The following is a 20091-nucleotide window of genomic DNA, read 5'->3' as shown; positions in this document are numbered from 1 at the left end:
TAAAAAAATTAGTCCCACCTCGCTTCGTGAAGAGAGTTTGTACCACCTTAAATATGTTACTTCTTAAACTTTCACAACCACTTGGTCTTCATCGAACTCTATGTGTAAAATTTGTGGCCGCAATATGAGTCTTCACCGGTTCCTAAACTGGTGAGAACTCATATTGACAAATCAGATTGTACATAAAAAGATCATTGATGATCAATGTATTTTTGATGTCTATTTTTATATGCTGACACATAGCAGTAGCGGGCTCTTTGTGAAAGGCGCTACTGCTAGGTCGTTTAGCAGTAGCGCCTTTTTCTATAGCGCGCTACTGCTAAGCCATTCCATCTCCCCCACTCTCCGACCTATCCAATCCACTCACACTCACACTCACTTGATCTCCCTCTCAACCCCCCACGTCGGTCCTCCCCTGTCGCCCCTCCTCCGATCTGCGCCGCCGCCACCTCCTCCTCCTCGCTGGATTCGGTACCAGCCTCCTCCTCCGTCCTCCCTCTAGTCGCCTCTGCCGGCCCCTCCTCGCTCTGCCTTCCTTCTCCATCCTCCCTCCACTCGCTGCCGGCTGGCCCCTCCTCGCTCCGTCTTCCTCCTCCGTCCTACTCTCTTCTCCCTCCTCGAGTCACCCTCCTCCCTCCTCCCTCCTCTATCCACAACCCCTCCTCCCTGCCATTTTGATTTAGTGGGCTAGTTGATTTAGTTGATTTAGAACATTTTAATTTAGTTGATTTAGTATGTAGTTGATTTACTTGATTTAGAACATCTTGATTTAGTTGATTTAGTAGGCTAGTTGATTTAGAACATTTTTATTTAGTTGATTTAGTGTGCTAGTGGATTTAGTAGGCTAGTTGATTTAGTTGATTTAGTATGCACCATTTTATTGTTATTTTTCTGTACATGGATAGGTAGATGCTTTTGTTTTTTTGTAATAAGTTATTTTTTGGCAAAATGTAGGTGCCAATTTAGTTAAATTTGCCACTTGTTTTTTTAATCAATTATCTTAGGCAATAGGGGGCAGATGAGATGAAATGTCTTGGTAGTTGGTACCCTTATTTGGTAGATATTTGTGAAAAGTTTTTTCGGCAATAGGTGCCACTGAAATGCTTTGTCCATAAAATTGCTTCTCGCGAAAGAACCAAAAATATCACATGCTACTGTTTTTCTTTCCTGTGAGTGAATCGTTAATCCTTTGCTCATATTGCTTTAGGAAAATGGCGCCACCACCACCACCATTATGTCAACTGTGCAAGTCAAGGTGCACCAGCAGCCTTGCAACTGGCAAGCTGTTCGGCATCTACTTCCAGCCGAGTTTTCGTCATGCGGCGGTAAGAAATTAGATGAAATGTAACAACTATTTTATTTTTAGTGTTGGCATTATTGCATTGTGTCATTTTGCTTTTTTTACACAGATCGTCCCATGCAATGTGAGGTTGAAATTCAACAAGCTGACAGGAGACACTGTGACATTTGAGGCTCCTGGGGGGCCGTACACTATGAAGGTCGAGAAAGGATGCAATATGTCGCAGATTGGAGGAGATGGACGGGCCCGTTTCCTTGCCCACATGCGTCTTACTGGTGGTGAGTTGATCAGCTTCTCCTTCAGAGCAGAAAGACCCAAGCTGGTTGTCATTTATCTCAACCTGGTGGAAGATGACGAAGATGATGAAGATAACGAGGACCCACTCGATGAAGATGATGAGAACCCACTTCATGAAGCCATCATAGCTCAAAGAATGAGACTGAGCGAGGAGGAGGTGTGCAACCTATCGGACATAATTCCGCCACGTGATGACTTTGTCGGGGTGCCATTCGTGACCCGCCTGACAAGTACCATGGTCGATCGGCATGAAATGGTATGTTATACGTACTGCCTGTAGTAATTTGATGATATATATATATATATATATATATATATATGCTTTATTGTTATACTTACAAATGCAAATTATTCGATGATATGCTTAGTGAATCCGATGATATGCTTAGTGTAGAGTCTAATGATATGCTTTGTGGAATCTAGTAGATGATATGCTTTAGTGTAGAGTCTGATCACATGCTTTTATTAGTGTAGCATCCAATGAACTATTAATAGTGTAGATAATCCATATATACTTATTAGTAGAATTCATGATTAGTTAGTACAAATGCGTAGTACCGTGTCTTTTGATAGTGTAGAAATCTAGACTTAATAGAAATATATCTAGTACCTATAATGCTTTATAAAATTGATATCTAGTAGTACCTAGTATCTGGAAATTACTGTTTATTAAAGCTGAAACGGGGTAGGAAGCCGGGGGAAATGATGAAAGATATAGCAGTAGCGCGGGGCAAGGAAATCGCTACAACTAATTAATAGTAGCGCGTTACGAAACGCACTGCTGATACAGTCCAGAGTAGTAGCTAGCGCCTTATTGATAGCGCGACTGCCTGCGCTGCTAATAACCTAAAACCCACGCTACTACTAGGGTTTTCCATAATAGTGCATGGCAGTAACTCGGAGCGGAATTGCTCCACACACGACAGCCTGTGGCCGATCTATACACGATAAAAAATCCAGTGGACAGAGTGTGGGTTCTGCACGCGATTCCATGGCTGGGATTCATCGTTGTGCACTGGTCGTCTAAATCAGTCGTCCGCCTAGCAGTGCTCCGGAGACAACCAGGATGAATGTAGTCTTCGTAGTTCCTATTAGCTTTGTTCCACGCTTGGAACATGGCGAACAAGTGGAGCTGGAAACTGAGGAAGAAGGTGCAGAAGTTGATTGATGAGGAAGACGTCCTGGCCTCCTGGGGAAGAAGGGTTGGTGGGGAAAAGAGAAAAGAGAAGCGTGTGCATTCATTGCATTCTTGGGTGGCTGGGTGCTAGTTGTTGTGGTTGAACGGATGTGAGTTGTGCTATCTAATGTGAACAGGGTCCAACATACAAGAGAATGTGTCAGATACGAGCAAATAAATGTAGCAAATACACTGGGGCTAATATAGGAGGTGATGATCCCAAGACAATTAAATGGGTGGGATTTCAGTGGGCTGCGTCGTCGAGTGCTCCTACGCACTTTCGGGTCGTAATGGTAGTATCATAGCTAGTATCATGCATGTCAACTAGACTATTTTGTTGAGGTGGCATAGAACAAAATAAAGAAAGAGAGTGTTGAGTATCATATTATGATACCGTATTATATTAAATACTATGCTACTATGTGTCATGTATGACAATAAATAAGGTTACCTATAGGAGTAGGATTTTCTACAAGTGCTTGCCACAGAACTAGTTAAGGGTTTCAACGGTGCAAAAGTTCTCAAAAATTCTAAAAAAAATACTGAACCAACACACCTATAATATAACATGATCCAACGGAGGGATTAAAAAAATACGACTGTATGTGTCCTGGACAAAAAAACAAATTGTTCAGTATATATTTATGTCGCAGTGAGTTGAAATGCTTATTATTTTTTGTTAGGACACATAAATGCATATTTTGACAATCCCTTCGTTGGATCATCTTATTACATTAAAGAGATGCTCCCATATTTATTTCATATTTTTTGATAACTTTTGAACCGTTAAAAGTTTAGGGACACTTAACTAGTTCTATGGCAAGCTATGGTAGACACAGTTTTACCGTTACCTATAATACTAGTATATGATACTGTGCATTATAGAGGTAGTATCATACCTTAGTATCATGTGCATGATACTAAGGCTGGCCATAGTGGGGGTAACATAAATAGTAACATGCACTTGGGACTCACAAACATGCTTATGTGGCAGTCAATTAAAGAAGAGAGAGATGGTTATAGTAACATAGGTAGATACCGTAACATAATAAATGTTATGCTACTATGTGTCATGCATGGCAATAAATGTGACCACCTATGATACTAATCTATGTTACTATACACTATGGATGTAGTATCATACACTAGTATCATATGGATGATACTAGTATATGATACTTCCCACTATGATCAACCTAAGGTATGATACTACCCATTACAAGCATCCTAACTTAATTAAAATAAGAACAATTGCGCTCCCTCTAACTCCTCCCTCCGGTGAGGCTATGGGTTCTCTTCGCCGCTCCGACAGCGAAGAGGTGGGAGAACCCAGGCTCTCTGCCTCGGCTATAGTTAAGGCTTAGGATTAGTGTGTCCCGTGACAACATTTGGAATAATTTCGCCCAAATCCTAGCTCATCTTGACGGTGTCTTTAGCAGTGAACTCAGAACAAGGTTGGATGCTTGAGGATGTCTGTTTTGTTGTTCTACCTCAATGACATGTGGTGGACCTGGGTTTCGAGGAGCAGGGGAATGGGGATGATCCCAGTCGATGCACCATACCGACAAATGGCCTAGCCGGCGGCAGACCTCTTCTTCGAATCTGAAAGCCCTCATGAGCGATGGTGCTTCTTCGTGTCCGACGGTGAGGACTGCAGTTGCTGAAATTTCAGAGGACTTCAATGTAGTTCTCTTTTTTTTGTGGGGAATTCTCCTACAAATGATTATGGGCATATGTCCTCTCTCGTTGTCTCGTGGTTTGCGCAGATGCATGTTGCAATTTGATATTCGTTCAGTGGTATGTCAAAATTTCTCAAAAAGAAGGAAAAGAATGCTCGAGCTTGAAGCACACACCATGACACCAAGGCATGCCGACTCGAAATCTTCCCGTTTTAGAGCGATAGAAGGGACATGGATCTTGAATGGCATCACCAGATCTCACAGATATCCATTTGGTAATTTGTTGTTCTTAATAGTGACATGTGGAGCAAAGCATAAAAACCATGACGTATTTTATTTTGCAGTTTTCAAGTGGTCGGTCAAGAGGCCTGTGTGCCCTGAAAATGTGTACGTAGATGAACCTCATTTTTGTAATTGATCAATGGTGCATCAAACAATAGTTACTAGGAAAGAAAATCAAAGTGAAAAAGGGAAGGATATGATGGCAGCAACAACTGAATCTCTCTGCATGGTTGTCAAAGACAGATGCTGGCAAATGGAAATACTGGAGTCTGAAAAAAGATGGCCCAGGTAAAATTTACAGGACAATAGCTATTTTTTTATTAAAAAAACTAAATCCTCCAGTCCAATGACAAGCAAATACTTGTGCCTACGAAACTCTATCCTCGTCACAGGACAGAACAATTTCATAACCTTTTGAACAATCTAAGACTAGCTAATACAGTGACTATAAAAGCACTGTTAATATGTCTAGAAGAAAACGAGCATTGAGCGGCCATACATGTCTAAAAATGCGAGCACTGTTAATAAAATGGCTATAAAATATGGCAAGAACACTTTCTACGAGAAACTCTGAGAAAATATTTACAGAAGGTACATGTTGGAGCAACATCAGATGACCAGAAGTGCCAATTTCACTAACCAATACACTGGATGACAAGATTCTGCAAGGATGAAACAATCATTATACATCCAAATATAGGTCCATAGCCTTATTTTCTATTCGCTTCTTTGATTTCAGATGCAAATCTACTCACAGCATATATAGAGGGCAATTATGTTCACTTAGAACTCACCAGGCTTTTATTCTTGGAAGGACCGCTTGGGGTATAATCACAGCACAAGCCATTCCATGCAGAAGATGTAAGGGTAAATGGATCACCCAGCAAGTTTCTCATCACAGAAACTTCATCTAGAGAAAATGTGCATGTTCAGTGAGCAAGACAAAAAACAGTGTTCTTACCCAAAAAGATGAAAAATAGCACATGCATTCCAAAACTAAATTCGACAGAACATCAACATTAGACAGGTAATGTGGTAGATGTGTCCAGTTATCGCTAATGGTATAAGGCAAGAACATAAGTGCATCTATCAGTTATGATGTCGAGATGTTTCATACTCCTGCATTTGGGCTTTAATCTGAATATGGAGCGTATGCCAAGACGCTTCAGAGATGTGATCTGCCTCTCCCAAGGAGTTGCAGCAGCCCACTGCAGAATGATTTTGTTTTTAGCAGGGATGACATGTAAATTACCTTCAGTTTTTTCCTTTTGCAGCAATAAGACTTTATTTCTCAAATGATAACCATGTCATTCACAAGTAACTGAGAGATAGTCAGGGAAAGAACTTTCCCAAAACCAGATAATCTAGTACTATAAGAGTGGCTAGCTAAGCAATCAGGTACCAAGTTTTGTTAGAGGGTCTACAAAAGATGATGGTCTTTCTCAGAAGTTGTCCATCCAGTTTCACCGGATAATTGGAGCTGGTATAATTTATTGTTATTTTTATCTTGTGAAATGTCAAAGCATAATGTTTCTGCAACTTCATTATTTTAATGATAACAAGAATAAATTGTGGATTTTCTTACATTATTTTTTAATTAGGTAGTGCTACAACTACAGCTATGTATCAAACCATAGGAAAATTACACCATTACACAGGAGACTGAATGGAAGTTCAAATTTCATGTACACAGGTTTCAAAGCCTAAGATTCTTCAGGTAGTAAAATCATCAAACTCTTGATGCTGGGGGGTTCAGTTAACGCCAAACAGCTTGATAATGTAGAATAGTCCGTCGATTTCACTATAATTGCCTTCGGGCCAACATGCACTTGATATGCAGAGGTTCAGAGAACTCCAAATAGCTTGATAAACTCAGGGATAACATCCTCCCGAATATTAGTAAGCTTTCACCATTAGCAAACACATCACACCAAATGGCCCATGCGTGGAGGTGGAAAGCGGATTAGGAGCGATGTCCATAGGATGCACGCCCAGCAGCTAAGCACCGACCAGAACACCATGGTGGCAGTGTGGCACCATCACCCAGCTCAATCTTGGTGTGCGCGCGGATGAAAGACTTGGCAACATCGTTGAGAGGGAGCTCCAAACCAAGCGAACATGTATCTGCTGAGTCCACTTCATCAACTAATTGCATCGAAGAATTGGTACTTTACAGGGAGCAACTGTATTTGTTCCCGATATTTCCCTTCCCCTGAAAACAGAGACAACAACAACGAACTAGTTGAAGCTTCAAGTTGGGCGTTCTTCCCATCAATTTTAGACATATAATTTCCGGCCTTTAGAATCTCCCCCTTTTCCAGTAATGTTCTGATGATATCATTTAAAAGACGAGAGCTCAGAACACAGCCACTCTTCTCCATTGACGAGAAGATATTGTCAGCTTCTTCCATTAATCCTTCTTTTAGTAGACTTTGTATCATTGTGCCGTAAGTAGGAGAATTAGGTACCAAGCCACTGGCTGATATTGCAGCAAACAAATCTTTAGCTTCTTGTCTTCTACGAACCTTGTACATTGCATCAATCATGGTATTGAGTGTTGTGATATCCAATTTCACATTCATTGCACCTAATTTCTGAAATAGGACGATTGCTTCGTCGGTGCAATCATTTCTACAAAGTCGCCCAAAAATTATGTTGTATGTGGACAAGCTCACTGTTGTTCCGCATTCGACCATCTCATGGAGCATTTTCTTTGCAGCAACTGTTCTCCCAGCACGAAACAGTCCATTCAGTATGGTGCTATACGTAATAGTTGTAGGTTTAACTTTCTTATGCAATATTTCTCTGAACAGATTCAACCCATCATCGGTCCTTCCAATCTTACAATAGCCATTGGCAGAAAACACAAGATCAGTAATTGTTGCTTCAATAAAAGTTTGGTGTCCTGGAGAGGAAGAAATGAAGCATTCCCTTACAAAAAGGAAGCAATTTGGGGCTAAGGTAGATCAGTGCGTGTTACCTTCTTCACAATGGTCCAGTAATTTCGTTCTTACAGAATACTAGAATAGGAACAGAACATGGGTCGGCGTTATCTTTTCTTTTCCCATACAAGTAACTGTCTGCTTAAGTTCTTAGAAACACCAAAAACTGTTCACATAAACATAAAGGAACAAATAAAAAATTACTAAACCCCTTATAACTAGCAACAGGATGACCTCTAAATCTGTAGCAAACAAAGCATGGAACAAGAGAAACCTGCTATCATGTTTCTTCTGCAACCATTACTATGCAAACAATGTCAAATTACTACAGCTTTCATAAAGCTTTACAGGTAAACATTGCCAAGAGAAACACCAAATAACTACATAGAAACATTTTTTGCAAAGCCATGGACATAATTAAATGATGCACTGAACTACACATCAAATTCTGCTATGAAATGGCCAAAGCCAAACTTACACAAAGGTTTGCTTACCCAAAGACATAATTAAATTCAGCTTGTGTTAAGGTTTGCTTACCCAAAAACCGTGGGAGCTTAGTTATTATCAACTTTTCAATCAATGAGCTTGTACTGAAGTTTCTGCACAAGTTTTATAGCAAATTGGATAATCCTCGTGTCAAGCGATGTGTTCAAGCTTGCTGTTTAGTTCAGATCTGCAGCATCTTGCTCCATTTTCAAAGGTGGCACGTATCTTCGTTTGGAGGGGAGGGTTGCTGGGCTGGGGATCCTGTTTAGCTCTGTTCTTTCGCCCCTCTTGCTTTGCAGATTCTCCTCTAATCTTGTACACCCATCTGCTTGTTTTTCAATAAAGATTTACCATTCAGACCTTCCCTACAGATTTCGGTTAAAAATTCATGTTACAAAAGATTGCATTTGTATTCATTGCGCTTCTTCTAGAAAGAACACATATCGATACCTTCCCTGTTGGCAAGCAAAAACCGTTATTCCAAAAATTGCAACCATTTGAGTTAGATAACTCAGTCCACCTTTCCTCGTCCAACAAAGATTAAAAGATTCACAGATACTTCACATTCTAGCGGTTTCAACACACCAAAAGATGCAGTCAATGAAATAATGAAGGACTAACTTTCCACAAGCAGGTAACTTGCATTTCTTATACCAACAACTCAACTGTACCTTCTGAGCAGTTAAGATCATAAACAATGTATCAAGTACTCAACTGTGGTTCACTCCACTAAAAAGTTGATACTTTGCAGGGAGCAAGAGTCTGTGCTCCTGATATTTGCCTCCCCTTGAAAAGAGGGACATCAGCAATGAAGTAGTTGAAGCTTCAAGCAAAATAGTCTTCCCATCAACTTTAGACATATATTTTCCGGGCTTGTCGATCTCCCCTTTTTCCAATAACGTTCTGATGATATAATTTAAAAAACGAGAGCTAGGAGCACAACCACTCTTCTCCATTGATGAGAACATACTGTCAGCTTCTTCCACCGCTCCTTCTTTTAGAAGATTTTGTATCATTACTCCGTAAGTAGAAGCATTAGGCACCAACCCGCTGGCTGGTAATGCAGCAAACAAATCACTAGCTTCTTCTCTTCTTTGAACCTTGTAGAATGCATTAAGCATGGTATTGAGTGTTGTGATATTGAACTTCACATTCATTGCACACAATTTCTGGAATAGGACGATCGCTTCATCTGCGCAATTATTTCTACAAAGTCCTCCAAGAATTATATTATATGTAGAAATGCTCACCATTATTCCACTTTCGATCATCTCATGGAACACTTTCTTTGCAGCAGCAGATCTCCCAGCACAAAATAACCCATCCAGTATGGTGCCATGTGTAACAGTTGTAGGTTTAACTTTCTTATGCAACATTTCTGTGAACAGATTCAACCCATCATCGATCCTTCCACTTATACAATATCCACTGACAAGTGTACTATAGGTAATGACATCAGGCTCAACGACAGCTGATAACATGGCATCAAATACACCACATGCTTTCTCCATCTCACCGACTAGGCAATATCCGTCAATCAGCGTATTAAACATAATGATGTCAGGTCTCTCACCTATGTCTTTAACCAAGTCAAAGATATGGTGTGCATCCATAACCCTTCCTTCTTTGCATAGACTGTCTACTATTGAACTGAAGAATGCAATGTTTGGACAAGGACTACCTTTGTTCATCATTTCATATACCAACTCCTTTGCTTTCACCAAATCGCCATGTGTACAGAAACCATTAGGGAGTGATAAACAACTGTGCCTGGTTGTACTCCCGTACCAATCATCTCACTGAACTTATCCATAGCATCAGCTAGCTTACCCATTCTGCAAAGTGCAGATACTAGAGTTGAATAGGTGAATACATCCGGACTGTGGCCGACACCGGCGCGGTGGCGCCTGTGGGTGCCACCTGGCCTTCCGAGAGGGCATCGGGGGCTACCCTTCCTCTCGCCTCGTCGTGTACCGGTGGAAACCCTTGGCAGCAGCGTCGTCATCGTCCCGATCCTTCTTGGAGGTGTTGATAGGTGCCGGCGCTTCAGAGTATTGGAGCCTAGTGGAAGATCCCGGTGGGTGCAGCGATCGCGAGGCTTCTTCGTTTTTGTTGATTCGTCGTTGTCGGCATTTGTTTCTTTTGCTCTTTCTCTGTCGTTTCTTTTGGGCGTGACTGTGCTGCTTCCGCCCCAGCACCTATCTCTGTATGGTTCGGTTGGTTGCTTTGTATACAAAGCGGGGGGAAACCCTTTTTCGGTAATACATCCAGACTCGGTCCGTGTCCCCGCATTTCAGTAAGTATGAGCACAGCTTCATCTATCAGTCCTCGTTTAGCATATGCATCAATTAATATGTTGAAAACCTGGCGGTTGGCCACAATACCGTTGCCTTTCATTGAATTAAAGAGACTCATCATATCAACAAAGCTTCCTTCATTGCCATACCCATGAAGAAGAATACCGTAGGTGATGATATTAGGCTTATTGCCCATTGCAGCCATGGAAAAGAAAATTTCTGTAGCTTCTTTGCTTTTTCCATGCTTGCAAAGGGAGGCCATGAACGAGTTCCAAGTGACAATATTTGGTATAAGGCCCCTGCCTGTCATTTCTCTGAACATTTTCGTCGCCTCTTTCCACCGGCCCAAAGTGGAATATCCATGGATCATGCTAGTATATGTCACCCTATCCGGTTGAACACTGTTATCAACCATTCGCCGAAGGAACAACTCTGCCTTACCCATTGCTCCAGCCTTGCACAATGCATCTATAGCTATACGTCACCACATTAGGCACAACCCCTTGCCGCATCATTTCATGGAATAGATTGCATGCCTTGCCTACTTCACCTTCCTTAAAAAAGCCATAGATGACCGTGCTATAAGCCACCACGTCGGGGGAGCAACCATCTCCTTTTGCCATCACATGGAGCAGGTCGAGCGCTTGCTGGCTCCTTCCCTCTTCGCATAAGCTCTTCAGAACTATGTTATATGAGAACTTATCAGGCACACAGCCGAGCACAGACATCCTATGAAGCAGCACGTTTACTGCTTCATCTGTCCGTTTCGCGCAGCAGAGGCACTTGAGGACGGTGTTGGTGACAACCTCATTTGTTTTGAGGCTGGTCCTTAGGAGGCGGCCGAAGTAGAACAAGCCCTAGGTCCGAACGACGCACGTGGCAGCAGCAGTTCATCAGAATGTTGTAGGTGCGGACTGTGGGCGGCGCCACCCGCCGGCCGGCTTCTTCTCGCCATACGCGGTTGAAGAACGTGAGGGCAAGGGAGGGGCCGTCTCTGCAGGCGTCGGTGTCTGGCGCACGGGCACGAGCGAGGGCGGCAAGGAAGCTGTTCAGGGCTTGGTCAGGGACCGGAGTGGACTGCTGTAGCAATTGGTCGAACAGGTGGTGTGCGTCTTCCGGGATGAGCGTCCCGGCGCGGACACGCTCTGTAGCAGCGGCAAAGGCGGCGTGCGGAGACCAGGAGCGTGAGGGCGGCGGGGTGGGAGTGAAGGAGGAGGTGGAGGCTGGACATCGACGGCGGGGGAGGCGGGACGGGCGCTGTGCGCGTACTGGACGGGACTGATATAGCTTTGCTTTGCTTTGCTTGTGGAGGCAGATCATACTGTCATATACCACTCCTATATTTTTCTATCACGCCAAGATCTAATATTTTTTTGAGGCAAATCAATATGTATGATTCTCAAATTGAAAATGTCAATAATTTAAATGATACTTGTAGTCAAGATCTAAGATTTTGACTGAAGGCCTGTGCAATGCGTCACTTTATTTATGATGTGGAAGGAGTAAGATTAATTGTACGACCGTATGTCGTTATCTAGAATAATAAGTCTTCTTTTCACAACTAGTGTGATAGGAAACACGGCTAGGGTTCCCCTCATCGATTGGGTGGCTAACACGTCAAGATTCGTGTGGCCAACTCGTTGCGCGCTGCCGTCCTCGTCATCGGTAAGGACAAGGCGTGGGGCGGGCGGACCGGGATGGCGCCCGTTGCTGACACGGTCGTGCGCATGGCAGCGGAGGAGGAAGCCGAGCGGCAGGAGGTGGCGAATCCAAGTTGCCATGGCCCATACATGCCCTTTCATTGCTAGAAGGACCATGACGACAGTGACGGGGCAGACAGCGAGGAAGGTCCCGTCGGCCAGGAAGGCCATGCACACGAGGTTACCACCTACTCTCTTCGTTTTAAAATAGATGACTCAACTTTATACTAATTTTAGTATAAAGTTGGGTCATCTATTTTGGAACGGAGGGAGTAGCACCTTGAGCGGTTTGCATGAAATTTATTTGGTTTGCATGAAATTTTTCCTTTTGGTTCAATTTTCATTTGAAATACCGGTGGACTTTTTGGGCACGCAGTTGAGTGACTAGCTCTCATATCCGCGTCAGCAAAAGGATGGTGTGTACGATATAAGAGATGCCATTGAAGATGCCCTAATATCATATCTAAATTTGCATGGTGGTCAAAACTTAATTTTGAAGATGCCTTAATATCATATCTAAATTCGCATGGCGGTCAAAACTTAATTTTTGGGATTATAGCCGTTATAGGCTTGGCAAATATGGGTCTGCACCCGCTGAATACCTAAAACGCAAATCACGCCTGCGGGAACGCATCTTTCCGCCCCTGAAGTTTCCCCACCGCGGTGGCTGCCTCACGCGAATCTAGTCGCCTGTCCCTGTCACCACTCCCTTGGCTGCCCGGAGGCCCGCCCCCATTCCCGCCGCCTAAACGGGTTGCCACCGGATTCGAGCTCCCCCCCGGCGTATCTGCTCCACCTGCTCGATTCTGGCCACCCCCAAGCTCCCCGCCACAACCCAATTCCTCGCCACACCGACCGCTCTCGAGCTCCTTCTCATGGTAAGGGATGTTGCAATTGCTTCCACCTTCGTGTCAGATGCCCACGAGCTCCTCCTCATCGTACCAGGGTGTAAGGCACCAATCGTCGAGCAACTATGCCGAGGAGTTCCAAAACCCGGACACGGGCGCACGCGTGTGGCTTGGCACCTTCTAACACCGCAGAGGTGGCGGCACGCGTACGACACAGCGACACTCCACTATAATTCAGGAGTTGGACAAGACTTCACTTCCTCCCTTCCCTTCACGGCCTTCATCGTGCCTCCTGTTAAGGTTATCTCTCGAGACGAGGAGAAGGAGCACTGCTAGGCCAAGGCACAACTCAAGGCCGAGTGCGACCATGCCTCCTTGGTGGCAAAGCTCATCGACGATGGTCCGCAACTCCTCGATGAGAATCGCGTGTTTTTTCGAGTCCAAGGTGGATGCACGCAAGAGGGGGCAGGAGCTATCATTTAATTGCCCGTTTTACTGTTTACTACTCCTTTTGTCCCATAATGTAAGACATTTTTTGACATTAGTGTAGTTTCAAAAAGCGTCTTACATTATGAGACGGAGGGAGTACATTGTACAGTATGTAACTAGCCATAATGAATTGGGATTTCCCCTTGTTCTTCTCGTTCTCTTGTGTTTCTGTTGAATTTAAGATCAGAACCACAACACGGTGGAGATATGGCTCGTCGACCGCACAGGAGCGAGATGGAGTCGGTGTCATAGCAATTGGATTACAGGGCAAGGGAGATCATCAGCCAAGGGGTTTCATGTGTGATCGATTGTGGTCATCATTAATGATTAGCGTTGGAGCATGTCGGCGACCAAGATGAGGAAGCAGGGAGACATTGGGTCCTCTTGGTGGAGCCTGTGTTGCGCTTGTAATCAATCTCGGGATATACGAAATGCCATTGACAACGATGGAAGCGTCACTGATGCACCAGAACAAGCGCATCAACCTGGGCGAGTCAAGTCTGACATAATGCTTGAGTTTCAAGAGTAGTTTGGTGTATTGGTGTAAGTGAAAGATAAGCTCTGCACGGCGAGGTTGTGCCCCCCCCCCCCCCCCCCCTGCCATGGCTATAGGTAGGGTTGGGACTAGTGTGTTCCACACGGACATTTAGAATAATCCCCCCTGATCCCAACCACATCTAGACGGAGCTCCTGTGGTGAACTCGAGGGCGAGCTGTGGAGCTACCATGGATTTCCAAAATCATTAACAACGGGTCTTTCTTCTTTGGGCGAGCTGTGGAGCTACTTTTTGTTTTCTTACATACCATCTGATTTGACTTTTCTAGTACTTTTGAGGTTAGTCCTCCCCAATCACCATTACAAAGTTTTAGCAATGCGTCGATAGCTGCTAGGGTCTCCAAGAGGCGTCCGCCGAAATAGCTCGTGTTAGCTTTGTGATTTTTTTTTTCATTTTTGCTTTTTTAGCATATCTCATTTGTCGGGGTAAGTTCGAAACACACACCATGTGATGCCGAGTCAAAAGCTTTCAACTTCAGAGCGATCAAAGGGACCTGCATCGCTGAGATGGCATCGTTGGCTCTCATAGAATTTTTGCATTTCTGCAAGTGGTCGGCAGAGAGGCATGTGCTCCCTGAAAATATGTAAGGAGATGACCCTCACTTTTACAATTGATCAGTGCTGCATTAAACAATAGTTACTGGGAAAGAAAATTATAGGGAAAAAAGAAGGAAGGATAGGATTAGGATTAGGATTAGGATGGCAACGACAACTTATTCTCTGTGCAGGGTGGTAAAACACAGATGCTAGCATCCCGCAAAAAAAAAAACACAGATGCTAGCAAATGGATATACTGGATTAAGCCACCGTGATTTATCAGTCCGAAAAAGAAGGGCCAAGTAAACTTTATACAGTACAATAGCTAAATTATATAAAAAGAATAAGTAAATCCTCCAGTTCAATGACAAGCAAATACTTGTTCGTACGAGAAAACACTTTCCTCATCACATGAGAGAACAATTTGATAACCTAATAAGAATAGTTCTGAAGAGCATATTAGCTCAGTAAACATAAAAATCTTGCAGTAGGTAACTAGGGCTGAATTTGGCAATTATTTCCTAAACAAAAATTGAGATTGCATAATACAAACTTTTAAGACCTTAAATATATTATCAGGTGCAACCCATGCATAAGATGTAGACTGACAGCCTGGCTTTGGTTAGGGCACCATATCAGCATGACGAATTCTCCCGAAATCATGATTGACACACTGCTGCTTTGTGGGTGAATCTACATCACAGACGAAGAAATAGCATATTTAAGGGGCTCTGAGCTGCACAGTTTGGAAACACGGAGTCAGATCAGGAAGGACACATACATACACATAAGTGATGGCGAAAAATCAGGTATTGATCCTGGGAGATTGAGGTGAGATAGATCCCTCGAAATGCAAAGTAACACGAAGCTCTTAGAAACAAAGGTTTAAGTATGATAGAATAAATTCCCCTGATTTGCACAATGAGCTTTTGCATTGAGATGTTTAGTACTCCCTCCATTCACTTTTGAAGACGTTTTAGACATTTAAGACAGCACCTAAAACAGTTCAATTTCAGCTGTCCTAAACGACTTACAAAAGTGAACGGAGGGAGTACTACTTCAAGCTCAAAAACAAAAAAGAACTCAACTCGAGGTTTGACATGCGTACCATGTTTGAAAAAGTCAGACAAATATTGTTTAACAATAAAATACAAAGATAATTTTAACTTTTTACAAGCATGTAGTTTAAGTTCCTATGGTAATTTGCTAATGTAGTTTAGAAAGAGACATAGCATTGAGCAGTCAATGGCCATAAAGGGCAGCCCGGTGCATATAGCTCCCGCTTGCGCAGGGTCCGGGGAAGGGTCAATGGCCATACATGTCCAGAAATGCAAGCACTGTTAATTCAGAGACTAACAACTAAGGCAAGAATATGTTCTATGAGGAAGTCTGAAAAGATATATTTATAGAACGTACATGTTGGAGCAACGTTAGATGACCAGAAGTGCCAATTTCACTAACCAATCCACTGGATGACAAGATAACAATTTACTTTCTCTTCACAGAAACTTCATCTGGAGAAAAATGTGCAGGTTCAGTTAGCAAGATGAAAAACAATGTTCTCAAGGTATAAATAGCAAGAAAATAACGAGCTCTCATCAGTTATGATGTCGAGATGTTTTATACTCCTGTGTATGGCTTTAATCTAAATATGTATGCCAAGATACTTCAGAGATGTGATCTGCCTCTCCCAAGGAGTTCAGAATGATTTCAGTTTTAGCAGGGATGACATGTAAATTACCTTGAGTTTTGTTAGATGGCCTACAAAAGATGATGGTCTTTCTCAGAAGCTGTCCATCCAGCTTTACCAAATTATTGGAGCTGGTATAATTTATTGTTTTTTTATCTAATTAAATGTCAATGCATAATGTTGCTGGAACTTCTAGTTTTTTAATGCTACTACAAGTGAGGAAAGCTTCCTGGAAAAAAATAGAATGATAACAAGAATAAACTGTGGACATACTTACATTTTTTTAATTAGCTAGTGCTACAACTAAAGGTATATATACAAAACCATAAGAAAATTAGATCACTACACAATGCTCATTCTGTCTTTTCTGGGAGTAAATATTCATTCATCATAAACTGGAGGATGTACAGGAGACTGAATGAAAGTTCAAACTTTATGTACACAGGTTTCAATACCTCAAGATCGGTCAGGTAGTAAAATCATCAAGCTCCTGGTGCTGGGGGGTTCAGAGAACGCCAAACAGCTTGATGATGTAGAATAGTTCATTGATTTTACTATAACTGCCATCGGCCCAAAACACACTTGATATGCTGAGGTTCAGAGAACTCCAAATAGCTTGATATCTTTTACCATTAGCAAACACATCACACACCAGATGGCCCATGCGTGGAGGTGGCGTACGGATTAGGATTTAGGAGCGATGTCCATAGGATACACGCCCAGCAGCTAAGCACCGACCAGAACACCATGGTGGCAGTGTGGCACCATCACCCAGCTCAATCTTGGTGAGGCACTTGTCCACACCGTTGAGAGGGAGGAGCTCCAAACCACACGAACACTTATCTGCTGATTCCAGTGCATCAACTAACTCCACCGAAGAATTGGTATTTTACAGGGAGCAATTGTATTTGTTCACGATATTTACCTTTCCCAGAAAACAGAGACAACAACAATGAACAAGTTGAAGCTTCAAGTGAGATGCTCTTGCCATCAACTTTAGACATATAATTTCCGGCCTTGACTATCTCCCCCTTCTCCAATAACGTTCTAATAGTATCATTTAAAAGACGAGAGCAAGGAGCACAACCACTCCTCTCCATTGATAAGAACATACTGTCAGCTTCTTCCACTGATCCTTCTTTTAGAAGATTTCGTATCATTATGCCGTATGTAGAGGCATTGGGCACCAACCCGCTGTCTGATATTGCAGCAAACAAATCTTTAGCTTCTTCTCTTCTCTGAACAGTGTACATTGAATTAATCATGGTATTGAGTGTTGTGATATTGAACTTTACATTAATTGTGTGTAATTTCTGGAACATGACGATTGCTTCGTCGGTGCAATTATTTCTACAAAGTCCTTTAAGAATTATGTTGTATGTGGACAAGCTCACTGTTGTTCCACATCCGATCAACTCATGGAGCATTTTCTTGGCAGCAACGGTTCTCCCAGCACGAAATAATCCATCCAGTATGATGTTATATGTAACAGTTGTAGGTTTAATTTTCTTATGTGACATTTCTCTGAACAGATTCAACCCATCATCGATCCTTCCACTCTTAAAATAACCATTGACAAGTGTATTATATGTAAAGATATCAGGCTCAATGCCGGCTGATATCATGACATCTAGTACACTGACTGCTTTGCCCATCTCACCGACTAGGCAATATCCATCAATCAGCGTATTAAACATAATGATGTCAGATCTCTCCCCTATGTCTTTAACCAAGTCAAAGATATGGTGTGCATCCATAACCCTTCCTTCTTTGCATAGACTGTGTACTATTGAACTGAAGAATGCAATGTTTGGACGAGGAATACCTTTATTCATCATTTCAGAAATCAACTCCTTCGCTTTCACCAAATCACCATGTGTACATAAGCCCTGAACTAGGGAGTGATAAACAACTGTGTTCGGTTGTACTCCCGTACCAATCATCTCACTGAACTTATTCATTGCATCAGCCAGCCTACCCATTCTGCAAAGTGAAGCTATCACAGTTGAATAGGTGACTACATTTGGATTGACTCCTTGTCCTGGCATTTCAGTAAATATGAGCATAGCTTCGTCCATCATTCCTCGTTTAGCATATGCATCAATTAATATGTTGAAAAATTGGCAGTTGGCTACAATACCGTCGCCTTCCATTGACTTAAAGAGACTCATCATATCAGGAAAGCTTCCTTCATTGGCATACCCATGAAGAAGAGTGGTGTAGGAGATGATATCAGGCTTGTGGCCCTTTGCAGACATGGAATGAAAAATTTCTGCAGCTTCTTTGCTTCTTCCATGCTTGCAAAGGGAGTCAATGAACGAGTTCCAAGTGACAATATCTGGTATAAGACCACTGCTTGTCATTTCTCTGAACAGTTTAGTCGCCTCTTTCCACTGGCCCAAAGTGGAATATCCATGGATCATGCTAGTATATGTCACTTTATTCGGTTGAACGCCGTTATCAACCATCTGCCGAAGGAACAACTCTGCATTGTCCATTGCTCGGGCCTTGCACAATGCATTGATAACCGAGTTATATGTCACCACATTAGGCACAAACCCTTGCTTCGTCATTTCATGGAATAGATTGCAGGCCTTGCCTATTTTTCCTTCCTTAAAGAAGCCATGGATGACGGTGTTATATGTGACCACGTCAGGGGAGCACACACCTTCTTCTTTCGCCATCATCCGGAGCAGGTAGAGCGCCTGCTGGCTCCTGTTATCATCACATAAGCTCTTCAGGACAATGGCGTATGAGAAGGCATCAGGCACACACCCCAGCTCGGTCATCCTATGAAGCAGCACTTTCACAGCGTCGTCTGCCCGTTTAGCGCAGCACAGGCACTTGAGGACAGTGTTGGCGACGATCTTGTCTGCCTTCAGGCCCGTCCTTAGGAGGCGGCCGAAGAAGGCGAGCCCAAGTTCCGGACGACGCATGCGGCAGCAGCAGTTCATGAGGACGCCGTACGTGAAGATGGTGGGCGGCGCCACCCGCATGCCGGCTTCTTCTCGGCAGACACGGTTGAAGAGGGAGAGGGCGAGAGCGGGGCCGTCTCTGCAGGCTTCGGAGGGCGTGGCACGGGTGAGGGCGGCAAGGAATCCGTTGAGGGGGCGCTCGGGGACCGGGGTGGCCTGCTGAAACAATTCGTCGAACAGGTGGTGTGCGTCTTGCGGGCTGAGCGTTCCGGCGCGGACACGCTCCGTGGCCGCCGCAAAGGCGGCGCGGGGAGACCGGGAGGGTGTGGGTCGTGAGGTGGAAGAGGAGAGGCGGCGGCGGAGGCGGATGCGGGACATGGGCGTGGTGAAGCAGGAGCAATGGCGGAGGCGGAGGCGGGACATCGGCGAGATGGGAGAGGAGCAGCCGCGGTGGGACGTCGGCTAGGGAGAGGAGGAGTTGCGGAGGCGGAAGCCGGACGTCGGCTAGGAGGAGGAGGACGACGACGATGAGCGGCGGCGGAGGCGGGACGCTCGGCGCGTGAGCCGTCGGGGCGGCGCGCGAGGGGGGCCGTTACAGTTGCGGGAGCGTGTTCAATTTAGGTCTGCGCTACGCGAACCTCTTTTTACCGGATACGGTGCCTACCGGCAAACCATCTGCCACTCAAATGCGAAATGATTCGTGCTATAAAAAAACCCACAGACAATGTATAAATGTATATACTAAAAATCTATCTTTTATATCTTTATTAATAATCAAATTAATGTCAGATGAAAGAGGCCCATGTCAGCAATATAGTTATACTTAACGCATGCATGATCCATTCTCTCTCCTCATTCTCATGTACTGAAAATGCATCACATGTCAGACTAATTCAT

General features: G+C 43.6%; 1 protein-coding gene and 1 pseudogene across 2 annotated transcripts; both read right to left on the bottom strand.

The window, feature by feature from the left end:
• Positions 1 to 6278: 6278 nt before the first annotated feature.
• Positions 6279 to 11780, bottom strand: LOC125532687 (annotated as a pseudogene).
• Positions 11781 to 14830: 3050 nt separating this feature from the next.
• LOC125546237 (protein Rf1, mitochondrial-like) lies at positions 14831 to 19830 on the bottom strand. Of its 2 annotated transcripts, XR_007300504.1 has the most exons (4): positions 17205 to 19830; positions 16735 to 17122; positions 16006 to 16103; positions 14831 to 15325 (listed from the first exon to the last, which is right to left on the bottom strand). XR_007300504.1 is itself a non-coding variant. In XM_048710426.1 (1 exon), the coding sequence occupies exon 1, from the start codon at positions 19615 to 19617 to the stop codon at positions 17140 to 17142; it is 2478 nt and encodes an 825-aa protein (XP_048566383.1). In that variant the 5' UTR covers positions 19618 to 19830; the 3' UTR covers positions 16901 to 17139. The 2 variants fall into 2 exon arrangements, 1 of the variants encoding a protein (XP_048566383.1); XM_048710426.1 differs by lacking the exons at positions 14831 to 15325; positions 16006 to 16103 and having other exon boundaries at positions 16901 to 19830.
• Positions 19831 to 20091: the final 261 nt, after the last annotated feature.

Source organism: Triticum urartu, chromosome 1 (assembly GCF_003073215.2).
Source record: "Triticum urartu cultivar G1812 chromosome 1, Tu2.1, whole genome shotgun sequence".
Lineage (NCBI taxonomy): Eukaryota > Viridiplantae > Streptophyta > Magnoliopsida > Poales > Poaceae > Triticum > Triticum urartu.
This window is presented reverse-complemented; position numbering and strand designations above follow the sequence as displayed.

Bases quoted from the DNA above. Each gene is read 5' to 3' on its own strand.
- LOC125546237 (XM_048710426.1), bottom strand. From the start codon at position 19,617: ATGTCCCGCCTCCGCCTCCGCCATTGCTCCTGCTTCACCACGCCCATG.